This window comes from Pelobates fuscus, chromosome 8 (assembly GCF_036172605.1).
Source record: "Pelobates fuscus isolate aPelFus1 chromosome 8, aPelFus1.pri, whole genome shotgun sequence".
In the NCBI taxonomy this organism is placed as follows: Eukaryota; Metazoa; Chordata; class Amphibia; order Anura; family Pelobatidae; genus Pelobates; species Pelobates fuscus.
Genome location: NC_086324.1, coordinates 73,632,310 through 73,654,768, shown reverse-complemented (window position 1 = coordinate 73,654,768; position 22,459 = coordinate 73,632,310). Strand labels below are relative to the sequence as shown.

At 40.0% G+C, this 22,459-nt stretch overlaps 1 protein-coding gene across 1 annotated transcript in view; it reads left to right on the top strand.

The window, feature by feature from the left end:
* Nucleotides 1-22,459, top strand: part of COL6A1 (collagen type VI alpha 1 chain) — a 65,389-nt gene that overhangs the window by 5,606 nt on the left and 37,324 nt on the right. Inside the window, exons 2-12 of the mRNA XM_063430058.1 lie at nt 3,138-3,267; nt 17,654-17,854; nt 18,135-18,294; nt 18,389-18,511; nt 19,697-19,717; nt 19,821-19,841; nt 20,409-20,453; nt 20,558-20,611; nt 21,491-21,535; nt 21,628-21,654; nt 22,418-22,444. Of these exons, the coding sequence (XP_063286128.1) occupies nt 3,138-3,267; nt 17,654-17,854; nt 18,135-18,294; nt 18,389-18,511; nt 19,697-19,717; nt 19,821-19,841; nt 20,409-20,453; nt 20,558-20,611; nt 21,491-21,535; nt 21,628-21,654; nt 22,418-22,444 (854 nt within the window). The remainder of the gene's footprint in view (nt 1-3,137; nt 3,268-17,653; nt 17,855-18,134; nt 18,295-18,388; nt 18,512-19,696; nt 19,718-19,820; nt 19,842-20,408; nt 20,454-20,557; nt 20,612-21,490; nt 21,536-21,627; nt 21,655-22,417; nt 22,445-22,459) is intronic.

Sequence of the window (22,459 nt, the reverse complement as noted above, 5' to 3'; positions counted from 1 at the left end):
TCAAATCGCTAGTTTTCCAATTTATGACCACTCACATTTCCATGCCTCTTTTATATCTTACAGTGTAGTGGGTATGGTGCAATGAAGCTGTCCATGCAATCTGACTGGTAATTTCTGTGAAATTGTATTTATTTATTATCAAAATGTCAACCTGACATCATTTGTAGAAGTCATAGATAAAATGGTGTCAGGGCCGGTACAAGAATTTTTGCTGCCCTAGGCAAAAAATAATATGCCACCCTCCCCCTCCCCATGTTGTGACATCGCAATGTCCTACCATTCTGTGGTTTCTCTTCCCCCTCTCTATGCACCATAACCACTACAGCACACCCTGGTGCCCTTTAAATTGTAAGTAATGAAACCATTTTAGAACAGTTTGTCTTCTTATCTGCCACAGGCCACTTACCGCCTCCACTGCAGGGCAGTGCAGGACTAGCTCATTTGCTGAGAATGTCAGCTGATTGCTCTCTGCCCATAGGCTTAACCCTGTACTGCTATGCTTAGCCCGGACAGAGAACCTCCACCTCTTTGTCTGAAGTAATGGCTGTGGGGAGCACCTCTCTAAAAGGGTTTGACACATTACAATGGGGTGGGGTTGCCAGGGTACTCCTGTCCAGCGAGTTGTAGTGGTTATTGTGCTTTGAGTGTTACTGCTATACTGCTTTAGTATAATGTGAAGATTGCAAAGCTACCAATTGTCACAATGAAGAACTGGGAGTGTCAGCTGAGACATGCAAATGATCATCAATACAACAGCTTATAACTACTTATACAGTGACTTAGGTTATTAATTATTAGATATTAGATTTAGAAAAATGGTGATAATGCGTGTTTATTCTTAAATAATTCTGAGGGAATGTTGATGTTACTATGGGAGACTCCAAACTAGTTCCCTTGTGAAATGGTAGAATTTAGCATAAAATAAATTACCTTATAATTTACCAATAGTAATGAAAGTCGTTATTTTTTCACTGAAGCTGCTGTGGACTAGTTGGACTAGTTATTTTATATGGTGTATGTCCTAAGTGTACCTATTTAGGTGGAACAGTCCCTATTTTTGGCCTAAATCCCACTGTCCCTCTTTTTTATTTAAATGTCTAACTTTTCTAGGACCTCCATTTTGTTGGTGTGTATAACATAGATGCACATCAATAATACTCCAAGTAATGTGTCTTTAAACTACATTAATGTATGTAGAAAGCAGGCTGAACTGCACATGCAGACACTGCACACATGTCACCTTACACTGCACACAGCATTAATTTTGCACTTGGCTTTCTTTAACCTTGAACCCGTGTTAAAGATGCCATTTTTGCTTTTTATTGTTAACCTCACAATATCAGCCTGGTCTGGTTTTAAGATGATAACATTTGCTGAAAATTGTTTGTGAAATACAGATTGTGTTCACTTCGATAACAGTGGTGCAATATCAGCTTAAAGTTGGAAAATGCTGTTACCAATTCCAAACTGATTACCAAGTTTTCCCACCGGGATATTTGGTCCTCAATTTGCACTTCCCCTGTCATGTCACCATAATTCCTGATTTAAGGAGTAAACCGCTTTTTTAAGGGGACACTATAGAAAGATACATCTAGTGCTTCATGTGTTTTATTGATTCTAATGCTAGAAACCGCATTCTTAATGAAGCAAAGGCAAGTGATAGGGCTCTTCACTAAAGTCCAAATGGCCCCATACTGAATGTGACAAAACTATCTTGCTGAGAATTGGGACAGTATTTGGATTACAAAATATGGATATTGTTCAAGTTATTTAATAATGTCTGGATTTTGCAATTCAGGCTCTAAACCAGTCTGAACTGGCCGAGATTTCCGCCAGAACGAACATTGCGTTAAATCTGGACCCGAATGCTTCAAATCCCACCCTGTGTGCTTCAAATATGGACCTGGATTAAAAAAAAATAAAAAAATTAATAGGAAGACTTAATAGAAGTGAGACTCGCCTGTCAGAGTTCTCCAATAAGAATTCAAATCATGGGAAAACCTCTATAAAGTATTTTCCCGCCTTTAAGCCAAATTGTGTGCAAAGCCCTTGCTGTTTTGATTTTTTTGTGGTGTTTTTTTCTTTTAATATTTGTTACATATATTATGGATTTTAATTTGGCCTTTTTTGGGGCTGAAAAAAAGAAGATTTAGAAGAAAGATCATTTCTGTTTGTAATTATAATTATTTCATGCTACAGGTATAAATGTAATCCCCCCTCACTATTATTAGGGTGAGGTAGGTAGGTTAATTTAATTTAAGGGGTTGACCGGGGCGTGGATGATCTCCTTATGTTATACTATCCACCACTCACAGTCAATGGGGGCTGGGAAGGACCAGTTCCCCATTTAATAAGTAGGGTGCCCCCCTTTTTTAAATTTAACAGCCCCCACCTTCTGGGCGCGGGTGGGTTCAGGTGGTTGGACAATGATCTGTCCATGACCAATTTTTTTATTTAAAGTTTCCTACCTGATGCCCACAGATGGAGGTATGGAGGGACTAGTGAGCTGAAGTGGTCTGGGTGCCAATAGTGGTCCTTTAAACAGACTGTTTCTAACCATGTGCCCACTGATTGCTAGTGCTGCCAGCAGGCAACTAGTAGTTGAAAGTATCATTCACCTGCAAAAGATAAGTGAATGACAATTTTTTAAGAAGCATCCTGCCGAATGCATTCAGTCCCAGATTTTTGTGAAATCAGTGATTTATGAATGTTTTGGATCCTTCACTTTATATATGGTTTGCATGAAAAAGGAGCTCTGATCCTAAATTCGAACAACAAATACACCTCAACAATTGTTGCTTTAATAAATATGAAAATTGCCATTGCGGTTAGAATTCAGATTTTCACAAGAAAGGGGGAAGCAATACACACAAGGCAAATAGAATAAATATTATATATATAGCATAATAAATTCAATAACATGGATAAATTTGAAACAATCAAAAATAGTAAAGTAATATACAATTCCAAAACCTTTTAATGTGTTCACAGTTATATTTCAATTATAATAGGGGTGTTTTTTTTTTTTTTTTTATATATTGAAGTAAACGTTGGAATGTAGAGATTCTTATCATTTTTTTGTGTCATTTTTGGATCATTTAAGTTACTGTAACATTTTTTATCTTTTCTATACTCAGATTGTCCTGTGGATATCTTCTTTGTATTGGATACATCAGAAAGTGTTGCCCTGCGTGTGAAACCTTTCAAGACGCTGGTCAATCAAGTGAAGGACTTTACTAATAGGTTTATAGATAAACTCACTTCCAGGTACGGAATCCATATTAAACCTAACTCATGTTGCTATAACGTAATTCATTATCCCTGGTTTGTGCAATAATAGATGTGTGGTGCTTTGTTGTTTTAATAGTATTACATGACTGATTTCCAACATGCTTCCCAAATGTCTCAAATACAAAAATTATATACAAAGTGTGGTGCACATCTTTAAGTAGAATAGTATTAGCTTTTAGATTGTGACACTGTAACCATCTTTATAAGTAAACCTTTTGGACGATACTCCAGTGTAACCATAAAATAAAAAAAAATACAAGAGGGTAAGCAACATATCACTATATTGTGAATGCAAATGCCATTCACCAACTCTGTATCAAAAACTGTTAGCACAACCTAATGCAGACCATCTGGATGCGAATACAAGGGCAGGCAGATACACACTATTATGTCTAGTGATCTCTCACCATTCACTGACTTACTGACAGCACTCTCTTTTTATAAATGCAAGATGCAATCAGTATCCGCTCTGTAGGGTTCATCTGTCACCTCCCCACGTGCATTCAACAGAACAATACAGAATAAAAGATCCACATTATAAGAAAAGTTAGACACACAAAAATTCTGTACTGGAATAATGTTCCAGGTCATGCAGGCTTTCAGTTCAGCTACCTTGGTCTTAACTTTTAAATTCACTTTAAATTCTTATTTTAGTGAATAAGCTTGCTAAAATGACCATTAAATGAAGTGGTGTAGGTGCAAGGGGGGGTGTAGTTTTGAACCCTGGGACGCAAAACATTTCGGTCTAGTAGAATCTACAATGTCTTCACTGCAAGTTAATACATTTCTAATGAATGTCTACCTGACAGCCACTAGAGGCGCTTCCTTGTGAGAACTGAGTTAGACTCGATTCTCAAACACATACTGCTCCTAGAGCACAAATGAATTGTCGCAGTGTGGTTTTCCCTACGGGGAAGCACTGAATTGACTGAGATTATCAATCTCACAAGACCAGGTTGGTGAGGGAAGAAAAGTAACTGAAACTTACCTTTTAAATCATCACTGGCTGCCTGGGGGGCAAGACAACTTCTAAATGAGTAGGGAACACTATATCTTTAGGAACACACGTTTAATGCTATAGTGTTCCTTTAATGTTTGTGCGCATGTTTGTAACTTTTTTGTTTGGTCAGGATATATTGTATTTTTTGTTACATTTCCATATGTTTACACCATTCTCTTTTTATTTCCGCTAAATACATTTTTTTAAATATGATAATGAGATAATGGCAAAAATCTCACTGTATAAATAATGAAAATAATCAATAAAATCCTCTGTACAATGTATACAAAATGTACTCGTATAAACTGTGACAAAACAATCATGATAACAGGTCTACTGGATTATGTTAAATTGTGACAGAAACCATCATTTTGTTTAAATATTCAGTATTAAAGAAAATATTTCATTTGAATAGTGCAAAATGTTTTCAATTTAATGTATTCAATCATATATTTTTCCAGTGCAAATATTTTGTAAGAAATTTTAATTGTTAAAAATAATAAGTCTCACACAAGCCTTTTAAGGGCCACTATGGGCACCAGAACTGCACAGAACTACAGCTTAATTTAGTGGTTCTGGTGTCTATAGCCTGTCTCTGCAAGCTTTTCAATGTAAACGCTGGCTTTTCATCAAAAAGGCAGTTTTTACATTGCTGCCTAGTAACACCTTTAGATGTAGTCACTCAGCCGGCCACTAAAGGTTCTTCCTATCACAGTAGTGTACAGTATGCAGCACCTACATTCAGCATCTCCGCGCTAGTAGATATAACATAGCTGTTAATTTTATGATGCATTTAAATAATTAAGTAAGGCTACAGAACAATTAGAGCACAAATGTATGCTATGAAATAATGATTCTGATTTGCTCTTTCTAGAACCAACATCAAAGTAAAAATGAGAAATACTCAAAAAAATACTAAATACTACCTTTAATAGCCACAGTTGTCAGAACCCCAAAACCTCACTATGCATAAACCACCCTACTTACATACCTTCCGACAACAGGAAGTTTGAACTTGTAACAAGAGAAGGGTCCACGTAGGAGGACAGGGTGTGATGTAAAAGGAGTCTGGACTGAAAAGAGGTTGAGTGGGCACAAAAAAGTGAGTACTGTAGCCTGGTGTCATGTCAGACAGCTTTTCTGGCCAGTTCCGCTCAGGGCATTACTTGAGCATAGCATTTCTAAAGCACTCTTCACAGAGGTAGCGCATCTTATAATGCACTTGTGCAGCACTTTATGTGGACATTTCTCTGGTGTTATAACTAAGTGTTTAGGTGATAACCCCCCCCCCAAAAAAAAACACAAAAGTAATGTGTGAAGAGCTAAAAATATATGTTAACTTACCCCTTTTTTTTGCGGGGGGTGGTGGGGGGGGGGGTGATAAACAAGTATTTTAGAGAATACAAATAAAAAAAACAATAATAGTGCAATTTTGTATAATTCTGTGCAAATTCGATGAAAAGCATTGGCATTACACTCACATTTAAAGAGCCTTTTAAAGAACTGGCTCTAAACATGCAAGCTTCAGAGCCTTTAAGGTGGCAACACTACTTTCTTGGACAGAGCGGCATGTCACCACACAATGCTCCATACAGAGAAGAGCAGATTAGATGAACAATTAAGAACCCTCCCCTTTAAAGGAGAACCCAAGGAAACTGGAGGCCATTGATTTAAAAGGAGAAAGGACAGGAGTTTATCACTGCACATTATTTTAATCTAATTTTTAATTATAGTTTTTTTACATATTTGAAATACATGTAATTATTTACTATTCAAGTCAGTGACTCAGTCCTGATTAACTCCAACCTGGGCTCAGAGAGGGTATTGTCACCATATATTTGGAATTTCATTTACAAGCTTGGAGACAGTAACTCCTGTATTGCTTCTCTTTCTCCATACTTATTTAATATTTACATCACTGAAAGATATTCAAACCACTAAAGTAAGTAGTGTTGCCGCCTTAAAGGCACGGAAGCTTGCACGTTTAGCGCCCGTTTGCTTAATGGTCTTTTAAACGTGAGTGTCCCAATCATCTTCATCACTATTATTGTATCTGTAAGAAATATAAAATACATTCTGAAACGTTCAGGTTCTACAGTTTCAGATATATACAGTAAAAAACAAAGAAAAAAGTTACTTGCACAGTATCCCAAATCCCTATGCTCATTTTTTTTTTCAATTCTTTATTTTCAAAGTGCAGAGTTAATTACACATGGCAAACTTGATGACTGACATAACAGTTGGTATACATGTAAAAGACAGGGTATGCTGCACTTTTTTTTTTTTTGTAGTAAAAAAGAAAACAAGCGAGAGAACATTATTGTCTAGTAAAATATAACAGGACATTTGTGTTGGACTGACAATAATTAGACATGCATATCTAAGGTACCAGAGTCTGGTACAGGCTTAATTGACAGAGATATCACTTTTTTTAATAACAGGCATAATACATTGTGGTAGCTTGGTAGTAGTGTGGTAGGGTACAAGCAAGTGGTTGTGCCTCTGATTTTGGGGAGTGTTAGCCTACAGGCAGGTGAGTTGTATATGCATGAACCGTAGCACCTATAGTTAGGTTTATATTGTACAGGCTAGAGATATGTAGGGAACAGGCTGTAACAGGCTGGCATATAGTCGGCGATATCAGGTGTTCGACTAGTGAGCGTAGAGGCTGACACATAGGTGAATCAGCTGCGGTTCTAAGCTTTGTCGCTATGGTTAACCTATGCTTTAAGGTGATTTGTGTGTATTTGCAAGTTAGGTGAGTTACGTCACATAGCGCTTCTCGTGCGTGTGTTGCGGTGGCTAGAGGCATTGTGGGGATATATCATGGTTAAAAGGCTCCTTAACCCCGGAGTCTGGGGGGGGGGGGGGGTTTGCTGCGGAAAGCTGACCAGGTGTCTGATCTACAGCACGGCATCAAGAAGAAATCGTAAGTGGCATACAACTTAGGCATAAACTTAAATACAACCCAACCCCCCCCCCCCAAAAAAAAAAAAAACACAAAAGGAGAACAAGAGGGGGAGGGAACATTGCATTAGTCAGTGTATCAGCACTCATCAGCTTAAGAATCGGGTGGGTGCATGATGCTGCTTCCCGCTGGGGCCGTCTGTCCCAATGGGGTGAATGGTGCTATGTTGGCTATGTCCCACCGGTGTGGTGTTTTCGCCTTGGCACCTAACGTGGGGTGGATACCCAAGGCTTGTAAGAGTTGTGGTGCTTCTGCTGGTGCTGTTAGCCGGTGGTTTTGACCTTCATGTGTGGCAATCAGCATTCAGGGGTGGCCCCATCTATATTGTATGTCCGCTGCTCTTAGTTGTGTTGTGATTACTCTCATGGAAGCCCGCCACTGCAATGTTTGACGACTCAGGTCTTGGAAGAAGTGCAAGGTTAGATTCTCAAAAGCGTACGGGGTCTGGCCCCTGACAGCACGGAGGAATCCGTCTTTGTCCGAGCGGGATTTAAAGCTCATGATGACATCCCTTGCGGCATCTGGGGCATTGCTTGGGCGTCCTGGTATGTGGAATAGGCTGTCTAAGGTCAGTCCTTTGGCCTGTTTGGTTGGTAGGGCAGTGTGCAGCAACCTCTTTATGAGGAGCGGCAATTCGTCTGCCGTCACTGAGTCCGGGATCCCCCTCACCTTTATATTTCTTCGTCTCGCCATCTCTTCGAGCTGCCCCACTCGAGTGTTGAGTTGTGAGCATGTGGATACGAGCTCTTGTGTTTGCTTCGCCGTGGCGTCGTGCTGTGCTCTCAAGTCCGGTATTACCTCTTCCATGGCTCGCATGCGGCCTGTGAGAGTGTTCAGTTCTGTCTTGAGGCCAGCTAGTTCTGCAGTAAAGAAGGCCTTGAGGTCAGTCACCATACCTGACAAGTCGTCCTTAGTGGCCAATGGTGGTTCAGATTGCCTTTTTGGAGCGGTTTGTTGCTTCCTGTGGGGTGTCTGTGTCGGCAAATCGCTCAGGTAGTCATCCTCTGAAGCGGATAGTGACTCCATCCCCATCGTTTGAAAGACGTCCGCCATTTTGGGTCTGCAGGCCCGGGACAAGAGTTGCCCGTTATCTTGGGTGTGTCCCGTGGACGACCCTCGGGGTTTCCGTGAGTGCTTCCCCATGTTGTACTGGATTCCCCTCCGTCTTTCCCCGGCTTGTGGAGGTAGATTTTGAGGGTTCTGAGGTTGTTTTGCCGTAGTGGTGTCGAAGCTCAGGATTCATGCGGCTTGTCTGCTCGATAGCTAGCTCTGCCCCACCTCCCTATGCACTTTTAAATAACTGTATGCACATTTTTAGTATGGCTCCAAAAAAACCCCCCAAAACCTCCAATTTAAATGTGCATAGGGATTTGGAATAGTGCGCATATCACTTTTGCCTTTATTTTTCATTGTATATATTGGGGCTCATGTGTACTACAGTCATTGCTGCCTGGGAACAGCGGGTATTTAAGCGCAGGGCTTTATTTTGTATGTTAGTTTCAGATATATGAAAATTGTATTTTTTTTTTTAATTCTTTATTTTTGGTGCAGTAAAGTTTACAGACAGGCCCGTGGTGCCACGACAGCAATCACGGGCTGAATGATGTAGACAATATCAAGATGATATACAGTTGCACATTTTTTTGTAAAGACAGGTTGTATTTGTAAGTGAATTCGTTAAGAGTGAATTGGTTAAGTCGGCAATTGAGAGATACATCCATATTAATGATCAGGACACAGTGTGTATGTTTTGCCGTTAAACGTAGATTTGATGCATGCGTGTAAGTTGCGCGTGTAAAGATATTCCATGAGTACCAGGCAGTCGGGCTCAGCTTCTCTAAGTGATTGGGTGATAGGCTGCTTGAGAGCGTGTTGGTGCGTGTAGTACTGCGGTATATGTAGGGTGTACTGTGAGATGCTAGCTGGGTTAGAGTGTTCAAGCATTAAACATTAAAGCATTAGCATTAAGCATTAGCATTAAACATTAGCATTAAACATTAAACAGGTTTTGCATTGTTGATAAGTCTCTATTTGGGAGGCTTTAATGTGGTCTGTCCAGCATCTGTTGTAACAAAGGTTTGGGATGTGTACCTTTGTGGTTCCCATCTTGTGAGACCCCTATCAGCCGATGCCCAATAGTGGGAAGGTTGTAGGTGAGATGTTAGAGTTGGTCACAGCAAGGTGCAGTGTCGTTGGTACCAGCTGTTGGTTTGTCTGCTCGTTGTAGTGAAGGTCTGTTCTGGTGACGCAGGTGAGTGGTGTTCCCCTCTGATACTCTGAGGCCTTCTGTGGTTTCAGGTGGATTCTGAGCTCTGTGGGGTGCTTGCTAGTCGTGTGTCTCAGGCTCCTGCCAGGTCTGTAAAGGGCTTGTGGGCTATTTCGAGCAGGCCTCCTTGCACAGTGTGGTCTTGCTTGTTTATGTGCGGGCGGGAGAGGTCTCCTTCTCCGGCGCCATCTTGTGGGTCTCGTCGGACGGGGGCCCGTGCGGTTCTGGTGGATGTGTGCTGGTTCTCTGTTGGGTGAGTGCCCTGGTTCTGCAGCCTGTCTGCCTCTGCTAGCCAGTTTCGCCCAAAAGGCTTCGAATAGGGCATCAAGCTGGTGGTGTAAGTTTTGCCTTTCCGTTTGGCTATTATGGGGACATGTAGCGTCCGCCATTTTGTGGGCCTGTGTAGTGTAGGGCTGTCTGAGAGGTTCACCTTTCAGTGCATGAGTTAGCTCCCCTGCCTTGGGGGGTTGGACCGGGATCACCCCCACCGGTCCCGAGGGGGGGGGACGGGTATTCAGTAGGTTAGTGCCTCCGGTGTTGGGGCGAGGGGAGCGGCCGTCTCCCCCCAGCTCCGTCCACCGCAGGCCGCAGCCTGCCGCCTTGTCTTCTCGTTACGGGATGCGCTCGAGTCCGGTATCGGATGCTTCACCAGGGAGCCCCCGACATGGGTGGCGTGCCCCGGCATCGTTTCAGGCTTGAGGATTTCGAGAATATCCCAATAAGTGGCTGGTATGGCGGGAGCTCCTCCAACATGCGGCTGCTCTGTTTGCAGGTCAGGCCCCGCCCCTCTGAAAATGGTATTTTGTATTTACCACTTTCCTATCAATTGCTGCACCATTTATTTTCCTTTTTAAAATCTGGAAAAGTGAAATGTATTAACAACCATTTCTGTGTTATATTTATAGTGAAGATTAAGTAAATGAACTCATAATCAAGTAAAGAAGATAAATTGAAATGTTGTTTATTTTTTTCCCCTCTTCTCTATATGCTTTACGTATGCTGATTGCCAGGTGCAAGTGGTTGAGCCTAAAAAAAATATTCACAGGACACAAAGATGGAGGTACAGGTTTATTTACTGAAGTGAGAATTCAAAACTAAAGTGAACTTCAAAATCAAGGACAATATAGTTAACCTGGAAAAATGTTCTTAGTCAGCTACGCGTTGACTTTGGCTACTTTGACATTGAACTTGAAATGTACTTTGAATATTCGCTGCAGTGCTTTGATAGCATGACCAGTCCCCTTTAACAATGTAATGGCAGCCTGGAAGGAGGTGAGAGCTGGTCACTTCCACCCAGATAACCCAGGGCAGTGCGGGAATGAGAGAGGACAGAGGGGAAATGGCACAGATCGAGACAGCCAGCTCCTAACTCCCAACAGCTTCAGCCAGTAGAAGCCTCTTGCGACCAAAATGTAGTAAACATGTGGATGGCTAAAAGGTGTGCATTTTAACCTGCATGTGTGTTTGCATGTGTGTTATTGTGTGTCTGTGTACCTGCATGTATGTCATTGTGTGTGTCTGTGTATCTGCAATAGTCAGTGTTTGTATATGTGTTTGTGTATCTGCATGTGTCAGTGTGTATATCTTTGAGTCTGTGTATGTGTGTTAGTGAGTGTGTGTAATTATAGGGTGTCTGTGTGTGCATCTGTGTATCAGTAGGTGCCTGTGTTTATATCTGTATGAGTGTTGTTGTGTGTACTTGTGTATCTGTATGTGTGTCATTGTGTGTATCACTGTGCCTGTGTATCTGCATTTTTGTCAGTGTGTGTGTGTCTGTACCTGTATGTTCATTTGTAAGTGTCTGTGTATCTGCATCTGTGTCAGGGTGTGTGTATAAATACAATTCAAATTTAAAAGTGATCCAACACGTTTCATCCACCTGGCAGACTTCCTCAGGGACCAAAATGACTATAACAATCAATAATAATAATAATAATTGTAAATATATTTGAAAGTAGGTATAGGTTTATTATAAACACATTTCAGGTAGGTATTTGAAGAGATTTATTGTTACCAAATCTCCAGGTAGGTTGTAGTATAGTTATTGTATTTTAATCGTTTTAATGGGAAGATGAAACGTGTTCGACCACTTGTTGGAAAATTGTATTTTATTGCTTGTTAATTTCACGTTATGCTTGTATTTAAATTGTTTCTCATTTCATTTCATAATTTTGTTTAAAAAAAAGGCAACATTTAAAATACAATTAAGTCTGCGTATCTCTATCACTTCACACTGAGCATCAAAATACATACTTAAATGGCCTACTAGCAGCTGACACTACCACAAATAACAATTTTGTTACAATTTTGTTACATTCCAACAGTCATCAGAGAAAATGTGTCTGTTGGGTCTCTAAAACCCCTCAAGAAAGCAAACAAATTAAAGCAATATTGCATATTAATGAACACTTTGAAACCATTCACAGCTGTCTTAAAAGAACAACTAAACAAGACATGGGTTATCACTTTCTCTTCTCAATTTTATTATTATTATTTTTTTTTAATAATACTTTATTAAGGTAAAGAAATGCAAATACAATAGAAAAATACATCTGTCTGGTTACATAATGGGATGGAACAAGTATAAAACATCAGATTATAAAACAAAGCATATAAGTAGCAATCAATGCTTAATATTAAAAGTCTGTACCTAAATGGTGTATACATGGAGTTTGGGAGGTCCACTCTACTTGTATATAAGTTGTGTTATTATGCTTCAACAGAAACTGAGGTATATGGGTAACAAGGAGTGACTTCATGTTGTCGGTTTGGTGGAAGTGTAGGTATCGAAATAGCATAGCCATATGTTGGTAAGAAAAAAAAAAGCCATAATTTAAAATCACGTGTCACCTCTAGCATAAGTGGTGGAAAGTTGAGCTCAAATCATTTTGACAATGTGTGGGGTAGGAAAACTCCCAGGTATTTAATGACCGTTGGGGCCTATTTAAATGGGTACCATCATGAGATATTGGCCCACTCGTTTGGTGTTATGTTCAATGCCAGCATTTTGCTTTTAGCGAAACTGACTTGAAAGTTAGGTAATTCGTTGTATTGTGAGATTTCTTGGAGAAGCTGTGGCATGGGAGTTGTTGGGTTGGTGACCATAAATAATAAGTCGTCGGCAAATGCCGCGACTTTATGGTTAACGTTGTTTATTTGCATCCCCTGGATACTGGGATTGTCCCTTATACCTTGTAAAAAAGGCTCCATGACCAGAATGAATAAGAGAGGGGAGATGGGGCACCCCTGTCTCGTGCTGTTCCTGATGTTTACGGGGTCAGATAGCTGTCCATTAATTTTAAGCCAAGCTGTGGGCTCAGAGTAGATGGCTTGGAGCCACTTTATCCAATTAGGGCCAAATCCTATGGCCCGCAGAGTGCTTAGCAGCATGTACCAGTTCACCCTGTCAAACGCCTTTTCGGTGTCTATAGAAAGAAGGAGAGATTGAGCAGAGGTTGATAGTGGTGTTGTTTTTAGGTTCCCTCCCTGGCACAAAACCCACCTGATCAGGGTGGACCAGTTCTCCCAGGAATGGCCAACATTAATTAGGGAGATGGGTCTGTAGCTACCACACTCTGTTGGGTCTTTTCCGAGTTTTGGAAAAAGGGTAACGTGAGCTTCTAGTGCTGAGTGGGGAGGCTTGTATCAGAAGTGAGTGAGTTATATGCTGTTAGGAAGGATTGAGATAGTTCATGAAGGAACATTTTATAATATTTAGCCGTGAACCCATCTGGGCCCGGGCTTTTACCAGATGGTAGATGCTTAATTGCTGTACGTAATTCATCAATTTGCATGGGTTCATCAAATACCTGTAGGGCATTACGGGGGATAGTGATGATAATGGCTTCTAGGTATTGAGTTACTCGCTCCTTGGGAGGTGGCGAAGCTCTAAGGTTGTAAAGAGATGTGTAGAAGTCATGGAATGCTTTCATGATGTCGGGTATCAGGGATGAGGTGTCCCCTGTGCTTGTTTGATTTTTTCTATAAATGTCTATTTGCCCCCCTGGGAGTAGTATTTATGTTTGGTAAGCAGCAGCTTCCTATTGGTTTGCATATTTAGTAGGATTTGAAGCTTGGATTTCACATTTATTAGGATTTTATAGCCTGTTAGTGACAATGTGGCCTAGTGCTTATTTTAAAGGTCCCTGATGTCAGAGACAAGTTTTTTAACTTTAGCTTCTCTCGTTTCTTTATTTTTGCTAGATAATGCTATCAGAACTCCCTGTATAACACATTTATGTGCTTCCAAAGTAGTGGTAGGGGTGGTGGAGGAGTTGGAGTTGGGGTTTTCTGTGATATAGTGTTTGATAGATTCCCTGAGCGTGTTTAGAACCCTGGAATCATTCACGAGCATGTCATTCAGCTTCCACTGAGCTAGTGTAGTGGGTAGTGATGGGATGAGAATGGCAAGAGACAGGGGTGCATGGTCAGACCATGTGATAGGCCCATATGTACTTGATTGTATTAAATGTAAATATATGTGGGGCAGAAATAGCATAACGATACGTGAATAGGAGTTGGTTGCCCGGGAGTAAAAGGAATGGTCCCGCCTAGAGGGGTGAAGTATGCGCCATCTGTCATTCAATTGAGCCCGGTCCAGTAAGTCAATGAGGCGTTTACGTGTGGATGATTGATATGGTTGCATTGTAGAGGTTTAGTGTCATGCTCCTGAGCAGGTCAGAGAGGAGATCATTGCAAAGGTTATTGGTTAAGACTTTATTTGTCATTTTAGACATAACAAATTTACTGAAATAAAGAATAAAGGGCAGTCTGCCACAAACAGGATACTTTGTGAGAAAAAACAGGGTTTAGGCGATATGCCACAAACAATTTAGAAAGTAAATGAATAAAATCTTTTGTATACAAGCAGACTTGGTTATACCAAGTAGTTAAGGATTTCCAGGATACTTTGCAATGCAGCTAGTTATAGGTAAATACCTTTTAGGATAAAGCAATAAAGGATCATGCAGAGTTGTAGAGGTTGAAACAGGTAGGTACATTCCAAAATAATATAATGCAGGTTGCTTACGAGATCATGCAGTGATGCAGCAATTGAAGCAGTTAAGATTCTTCAATGAAGGTAATACGCCACAAATCAGGATTCTTGGAAGCTGATAAGAAAAGTCTTTCAGGCAAGTTCAGGATGAAGTAATGCAGGTTAGTGCCTTTCAGTATGAGGAAATGCAGATGAGTACAGGATGAGGCACTGCAGGTAAGTTCTCTACAGAATAAAATCATGTAGATAAAATACAGGATATTACCAGGAACAGAGATTCTTTATCAGAGCATGGACTTCATCTTTATCAGAGCATAGACTTCAATGTCAAGGCACTGTTGTGTGCTGGTAGTAGACTTATCAATCATCCTAATTAGTTAATCCAGGTGAGGATGATAGGGTGAGAGAAAAGATTAGTGGCTAGGGAGGCCACTAGAGGAGAAAATCATGAAGTTCACTTAAAGGGCCAGTAATAACCGAAAAAAGTCTTACATGTCAGTTTTGAAACCTGACATCTAGTCTAGGATAGTGTCTAGCATTGTAGAGGTCTAGTCTAGGATAGTGTCTAGTGTGGAATTCAAGTCGACCCCCAAGATAAGAACTCCCTCTGCAAATTCGTCAACTCAGCTCAAGTACTTGCGTATGTACCTTGTTTTCTATTTAGTAAGTACAGGTTAACCAGCGTAACCATTGTCCTCCCCACCTGACCCTTCACCATGATCAATCTGCCTGTGTCTTCAGATTTGTGAGCTTTATAAGAGAAGGGTAAGTGTGCTGCAATCTTGAAAAAAAGCCACATCAGCTTTTAGTTTGTGGATTCCGTCAGCGTCAAGGATTGTTTTTCTGGTGAATTCAATCCCCGAATGTCAATGGATACCACCCGAATAGTGGCCATTACAGATTGTGCTGTATGGGGTGGGGGGGGCGAGGAGGGGTTTGGGGACTTACTTCCTAGGTAACTATGTGCCAGAAAGAGCGTAAAAAGAGAGTAAAAGACAATCTAAACAAATACTAGTTTTCCAAAACTAGAAAACAATACAGGGTGTAGAAAGTTTATAAATTGGGTACTGGTGTCAATCCCTAAATGGGTGAAATGCCAACAGGGATGTGGATGTGACACCGCTCAGATTAATCGACTAACCAATAATCGGTCAGTAGATTAAGGGATGTAGCAAATAGCTTTAACAAATAATAATTCAACAGCTGGAATCACTGATTTAGCATGAGAAAAATAATATTAGTGGGTTGGGTAAGGTGGATTAGCCTAATTTATTTGGGGAAATTAGACTGTGAAGAGACCAACTTCCTGGTTTCTCCATGTCCAGAGCAACTGCATCCGATCATGTCGTATGGGGAGAAGGCTGTGTGAGTATGAACTGTGTGTGATAAAAGTTTTACAAGTAAACATCGGATCTACAGTGCACTATATCCAGCAATACAGTACACATAAATACATTGCCCATAATTGGCATAGGAAGAAAAAAGTAACTATGTAATCCAAGTTGGTTACCTTTTATAGAATTTAGTGTTAGATTTTTGTTGTTTTTTTCCCTTTCTTTTTAAAAATACATTAAATTTTTTTGCATACCTAATCCTTTAACCATTTCCTCCCCCCCTCCCCCAACAACCCTCCCCCGTCTTTAAGGCGTGCTGCCAGTGGTTGACATTGATACAGTTTCCCGTCTTCCCCTATTTTTGAACAACTATATGGGCACTATCGGGTTTCCCGGTGGGGTTGGGAAGGGACAGGGATGTGTAGCATGCTGTCTCATGCCCTATGGGGCAGGGGAAGGAACTAAAGAGGGTGGCAATGTGGCCCAGTGTGCCTCCTAGGGACTGGCCAGTATGCCCCAAAACTGTTCCATATAACGGCTGGTAGTAGTGGGGCATGGAAAATCTTAACTGGGGCTAGTAATCAAGGGTCCTATTATGGTGAATGTGATAGTCCACTGCTCTGTAATAGGTGTCCCAACTGCATAACATGGTTGCCTTATTGAGTTTGAAAAAGATACGACCTGAGTCCAGGCGTTGTCGTGCTCTGTGATAGCCTGCCAAGCAAGTTAGCAGTTGGCATAGGTTTGTTGGTGCCATATGCCTGGGTTCATGGTGGGACGATCAATCTGTTCGGAGACACCGGGAAGAATATGAAGCACCGACCCTTGCCGTTCTGTAAATACTTTCCACGGATGTGTAGCTGTCTATTTCCATCAACAATTTGTGTCACATATCTGGAAGTGGTGGGGGAGGTCGGTGTATCTGGAAGTGGTGGGACATTTTCCACAGGTGCGTGCACTTGTATTCCAATAGGGAGCTTGTGTGGAGAGACAATCAGTAGCTCTCGGTCACAGATGTTCTGTAGAAGAATTGTGCTGCCTGTGCCATTTTGGTACCCTACGGTTCATACTGTGGTTCCGAGGAATTACAAAAATACTTGGTGAGGAAACCACCTTTTGCATTGGGGGTCTTCCCTGGCTCAGTGTGGCTGGAGTGGCCTTTCTTGGGGTTACCCATATCACAATTTCTGCCCTCGTTTTAGCGAGATTCCGGGAACTCAGGGAACTCAGCAGGATGTGTCCATGCAGCTCCTTAGCTGGCCACGCCCGACCTCAATTTTAATTTTTTTGCATTCATGTTTATATTAATATTAGTATTATTATTTATAAAGCAACCACAAATTCTGACCTTCCTTAACTGAGGTTAGAGGGATATATACATATGCGCAGATCCAATCCAAATGTTGTCACCCTTGCTGGAAAATAGTTTAGTTTTGTAACTGATAATGATAATGTGCACTAAATACTTGAAACTTTACAAAACAAAACAGAATGACTGTCAAAGAAAATTTCCAATACTATCCGTTAAAGGCAGAATATGAAGAACAACTCACATTTGATGACATGGTCTGTCTATTATCCAGAGCCAACTGCCATAGGAAATCTCCTTTTTGGCAAAATTTCACATGTGTACTCATCATCATCAAACACACCAAAGCATTTTTTCATGAAATTAAACATCAACCATAATAGTTAAAGAAATGTATACAAATAAAAGGTTTTGATACACAGATATTTTTTCAGTTTATTAATAATTTATGTGAGAGCCTTCTAAACATTTTGTTTTTCTTTGCTTCAGGTATTATCGTTGTGACCGTAACCTTGTGTGGAATGCTGGAGCTTTGCACTACAGTGATGAAGTAATCCTTATTCGTGGTTTGACACCACTGCCCAACGAGAAAGATGCCTTGAAAGAAAGTGTTAAAAAAGTTGAATACATTGGGAAAGGAACACACACTGACTGTGCTATCAAAAGGGGCCTTGAAGAAATCCTTGTTGGGTTGGTATAGCAATATCATTACTGACACACTTTTCTGAGTAAATGTTGTCTTATGTGCCTTTCAGAATTATCACCCAAATTCACTCTGTATCTCTTTATTATACAGACCTTATCTTAGTGTCTTCCATACTGATTTGAACAGATTGTATACTTTAAGATTATATACAACATTCTTCCAACGTTCCAGGGGCATGTCTTTTTCTGTAGATGTTGCATGTTCCAAAAGTCATCATCCTCATAGGAAGGGGCAAGATAAATATGCATCTTTTACTTATTTCAGGGGCTCGCACATGAATGAAAACAAATATCTCATAGTGGTAACAGATGGACATCCCTTGGAAGGTTATAAGGAACCTTGTGGAGGACTTGAAGACGCAGCTAATGAAGCCAAACATCATGGTGTTAAAATATTTTCTGTTGCCATTTCACCAAACCATCTGGTAAGATTTCATAGAACACCCAAATGCAGGTGACTACCACGGAGAGGTGGCTTGGGAAACCTTCTCATTCATTAACATTTATTTTTGTCTTTAGGAATCCCGCCTTGGTGTTATTGCCTTTGATCAAAATTATCGAAAGAACTTCACCGCTACAAGTGCCTCTGGACTTCCCATTGAGGAGACAGATCACACTATAGATACTATCATTGATACCATTGTAAGTTTTCTGTGGCAAGAGGTCTACAGTAGCATGTTCTCTATAGCATTCAGTGTCTTGCATTGGTTTAGTCCCCGAGCTAGGGATAAAATGAAATAGTTACTTACTGCATATTTTATCCAGAAATCTCTTTACCAATCTTAGTTATTTTTTCTTATTTCTGCACATCACCGTTTTTGTTTTCTTAAACCACCATGACCACTTCACTGGCTTGAAGTGGTCATGGTGGCTGGAATCCTAATGTGCAATATTTCTATTTGCATTACTGCTCATACAGAGAAATCTGCACTTTTGTGCTGGGGGCTAGTTGCACCCCCAGCACACATGACCTAGGCAGCCCGGGACTCTGTCCCAAACTGCCTAATATCAATTGTGTACAAAAATGACATCTGTCGTCAACATACACTGCGTTCTGGCCACAGATATAATGAGATTCTTGCAGGCTGCATTCATCTCCCCTCCCTCACTCCTTCATTTAAGCCCTCCCTGAATCCCTATACCATCCATTAGTTTTTTTTTAAATAGTCATTTTCTCCTTCCCCACTCCTACTGGCCCTTACTGGTTCAGAGTGCATGCATGCGCTCTGAGCTGGTGAAACACTCCAATCATATGCTTTTATATAAGAAGCATTTGATTGGATCTCGTGACGACTCTGGTGATGTCATATGGAATTTAAGAGAAGTGCTGGGAGCTTTGCCTGGGGCTGGATTTCAGGTAAATTATTGCTTTGTTTTCTTAGTTATTTTAATGTCCGTGGAGGGTGGGGGAACCTAAAACATCATGCCAAAAAAACAATGGCATAAAAGGGTTGGAGTAAGGAAAGTAGAAAGTTTTAACTCACCTTCATCAAAGTATATAGTGATTGTGTTCTGTGCTCAAACTTAAATAACACATAACAAAATACCCTGTCTCTGTGTATTGTTTAGAAATATACAATCCAAATCAATCACATTTTTTGTATGCAGTACATAAATTTCATATTGCGATGGATTGCTATAACAGTGGCATACTGGACTGTTTTTCAGTAATATGTGCGAAACGATTAATTATGATGATACATTGAGATTCTATACAATAACCATGTGAGGTTCTAGTATCCACCAGCAAAAATATGAAGCAAAAGTGTTATGCTGTAAAACGATGAAGATTTGATATGAAGTAATAAGTGTTTTCTTTTCTTTCAGAAAATGAATGGTGAGCATGGGGTAAGTTCTAAGAATTTATTTGAAGGGATTTTCAACTATTTTGGCGAATAGGCAACTTTTTCTTTCAGCTCTGATCACTTACCTCTCTTTTTTTTTCTTGCAGTGCTGCAGTTACGAGTGTCAGGTACGAAAGTCTAACATTCACACGTGCTGGTTCGAACGAAACTATTGACCATTGTAAAAGTGTGTTTATTTAATTAAAATTACATTTCTACAACAAGTTGTCACGCATTGGAGGAATAAAAATATATTTTAAAAAAGATTGTATGTACCTAGTTTTGGAAAGATAGGGAAAAGGAAAAGAATAAAATAACATACAATACATCGAAAAGATTGATTTACGTTCTAAAGCATTAACCAACAAATCAATGTTAATTAAGCATTGATAGCTTAAGACACTATAAATAAGTTTAAATTGATTTCTTCGTTAAAAAAATGTGTCCAAGCAGAAACTGCAAGTGACAATTTTGACAATTTTATATTAGGCCACATCCCTTAATTTCCTATGTAAATTCAGGCAATTTAACTACAACTCTCCAGTCCAGTGGAACTGATTTCTGCTTACCTACACTGAGTTAAAGCATTATGTTAAAGAGCATTATTGTATGTGCTCTATTTTCTCACTTATTGATATTGATATTTAACTGTCTGTCTTGCACTTGCCTCACTGTTCTCTTTTTATTTACCTTAGGCTCCCAGAGGACCTACTGGAGATATAGGTCCAGCTGGTGCTGACGTGAGTGCCATGATAAAGTATTTGTATTTATTTTCTTGATTGATTTTTTGTAATATTCTGTAGTGCTGATCGCTCATTTGTTTTTATTATGAATATATTTACAGGGAGAGCACGGGAAACCAGGACTCCCAGGAGATAAAGGACCACCTGGTGATCCAGTGAGTAAATAATGCAGAGAGGTGTCATTGGCGAAAGCCATTTTACACTAAAATGATATACCACCTTTTTGCTCTGTGCTCTGCTTTAAGTGTCAAATCATCAGACCCATTTGTAATTTGTTTTATCATTGATGAATAATGGGCCTTGTTTACAGACTACTGTGTTGTGTCAGATATTAATATTTAGGTAACAGGAACAACCAGTATATTCCTTGGTGTAAAACACCACATTTGAACAAAATACAGCCATAACTTTAATCTGCCATATTCCTGATTTTCCCTATGTTTGATAAAAACATTATACTAAAAAAATCAGAAGAATGTGGGCCAATTGTACTAAATAATAAATCATTCTTTTGTCGTGAACTATCTGCTGTTTGCAGTCCTTGCCCATAAACTTGAGCCAAGCTTTAGGCTTCCTCTCTTAAGTACTCATCCAAAGTACTTTTTATTCCTAAAGTTACGGACTGGCCATTATGAAAATTGTTATTGAGAACTTAGAATGCAAAATAAGCCATTACAACCAAGTGCTTTCAAGAACGCAGGCATGATCATCTCTGATGGTAGAATGTTAAGCGTCAAAGGTCAAAATAAGACCTACAGAGTTACAATTCGCAAAAGCTGTAAAATTATCAAATTTAAACCTGGTACCACTCCATATCAAAAAACAAAGTGTCAAAAGAATGAGTTTAGAGAACCACTGTTTTTGGATGCAAAAATATAGTGGCCTACTGGTAAACTCAGGATGTTACTTACATTTACAGGAGAAATTTACACTAAAACTAAAAGCCTACTTTTGGTGCCTGTAAGAAAATGTCTGCAATTCTCCGTGGGTTGAAAAATGTTTTTGTTTTTGACAATCTTTATATGTCTCCACAGGGAAGGCAAGGAGATATTGGACCTGAAGGGTACCAGGGAATGAAGGTCAGTGTCATTGTTCCCCACATTCTAGTTAATCTCTGGGAGGGTCTGGGATGGACTTTTTACATTCTTTCTTATTTTCCCCTTTTCTCTAGGGAGACCAAGGTGTCAGAGGAGAGAAGGTGAGTCATCCGAAATATGTCTTATGTGATTGCTCTGTATTACCAATATGACTGTAGCAGTCAGTTGACTCATCACATGAACTGATATAGTCGATATACTGGAGGAAATAATGATGGTTCTCATAGAGGTTCTCTTAACTAGGTTTCTACATGATATCCTATTTTACTGGAAGCAATTAAAATTTCAAAGAGGCCAGCTATCATATGGAAGCAGAAGTGCTTTTGACCTGTTAGAGCACCTACAATAGACACTGGGAGCTCAGTCAGCCACATGTTATGTACGTTGAGGCTTTTGTGTAAGGGGGTAGGCATTTTGAGGACACAATGGGTAGAATTTACAAGTAATAGTAAAAATAAGCAGCATATACAAAATATGGCAGACAATGAGTGCATAGTAGCACAGAGGCAGACAAAGTAGGGGATGCATTATAAAACAACAAAAGGTTGTTGAGCAATGAAGTCAGTATACTGTTTGAATATTGTATAGAACTACAATATTCTACAAGGTAAACAGAGAGAGAGAGAGTATATGGGACATAGGGAAAAGAACATCATCGGGAGACAAAAATGGTGGGAGGACGTAGGACTTTTGAAAAAGCTGGGATTTATGGATTGTAAGAGGAAACATTTGATGCAGACAGAGGTCAAGAGAGAACAAAGTCATAGAGACTTAATAATGGGAAAACAGAGACAGAGATAGTAATTGGGAAAAATATTTGTATATAACTTAATCATTATCCCATCAATCTCTGCTTTCTTACAGGGTTTCAGAGGCGGTAAAGGTGCAAAAGTGAGTATTAACCAG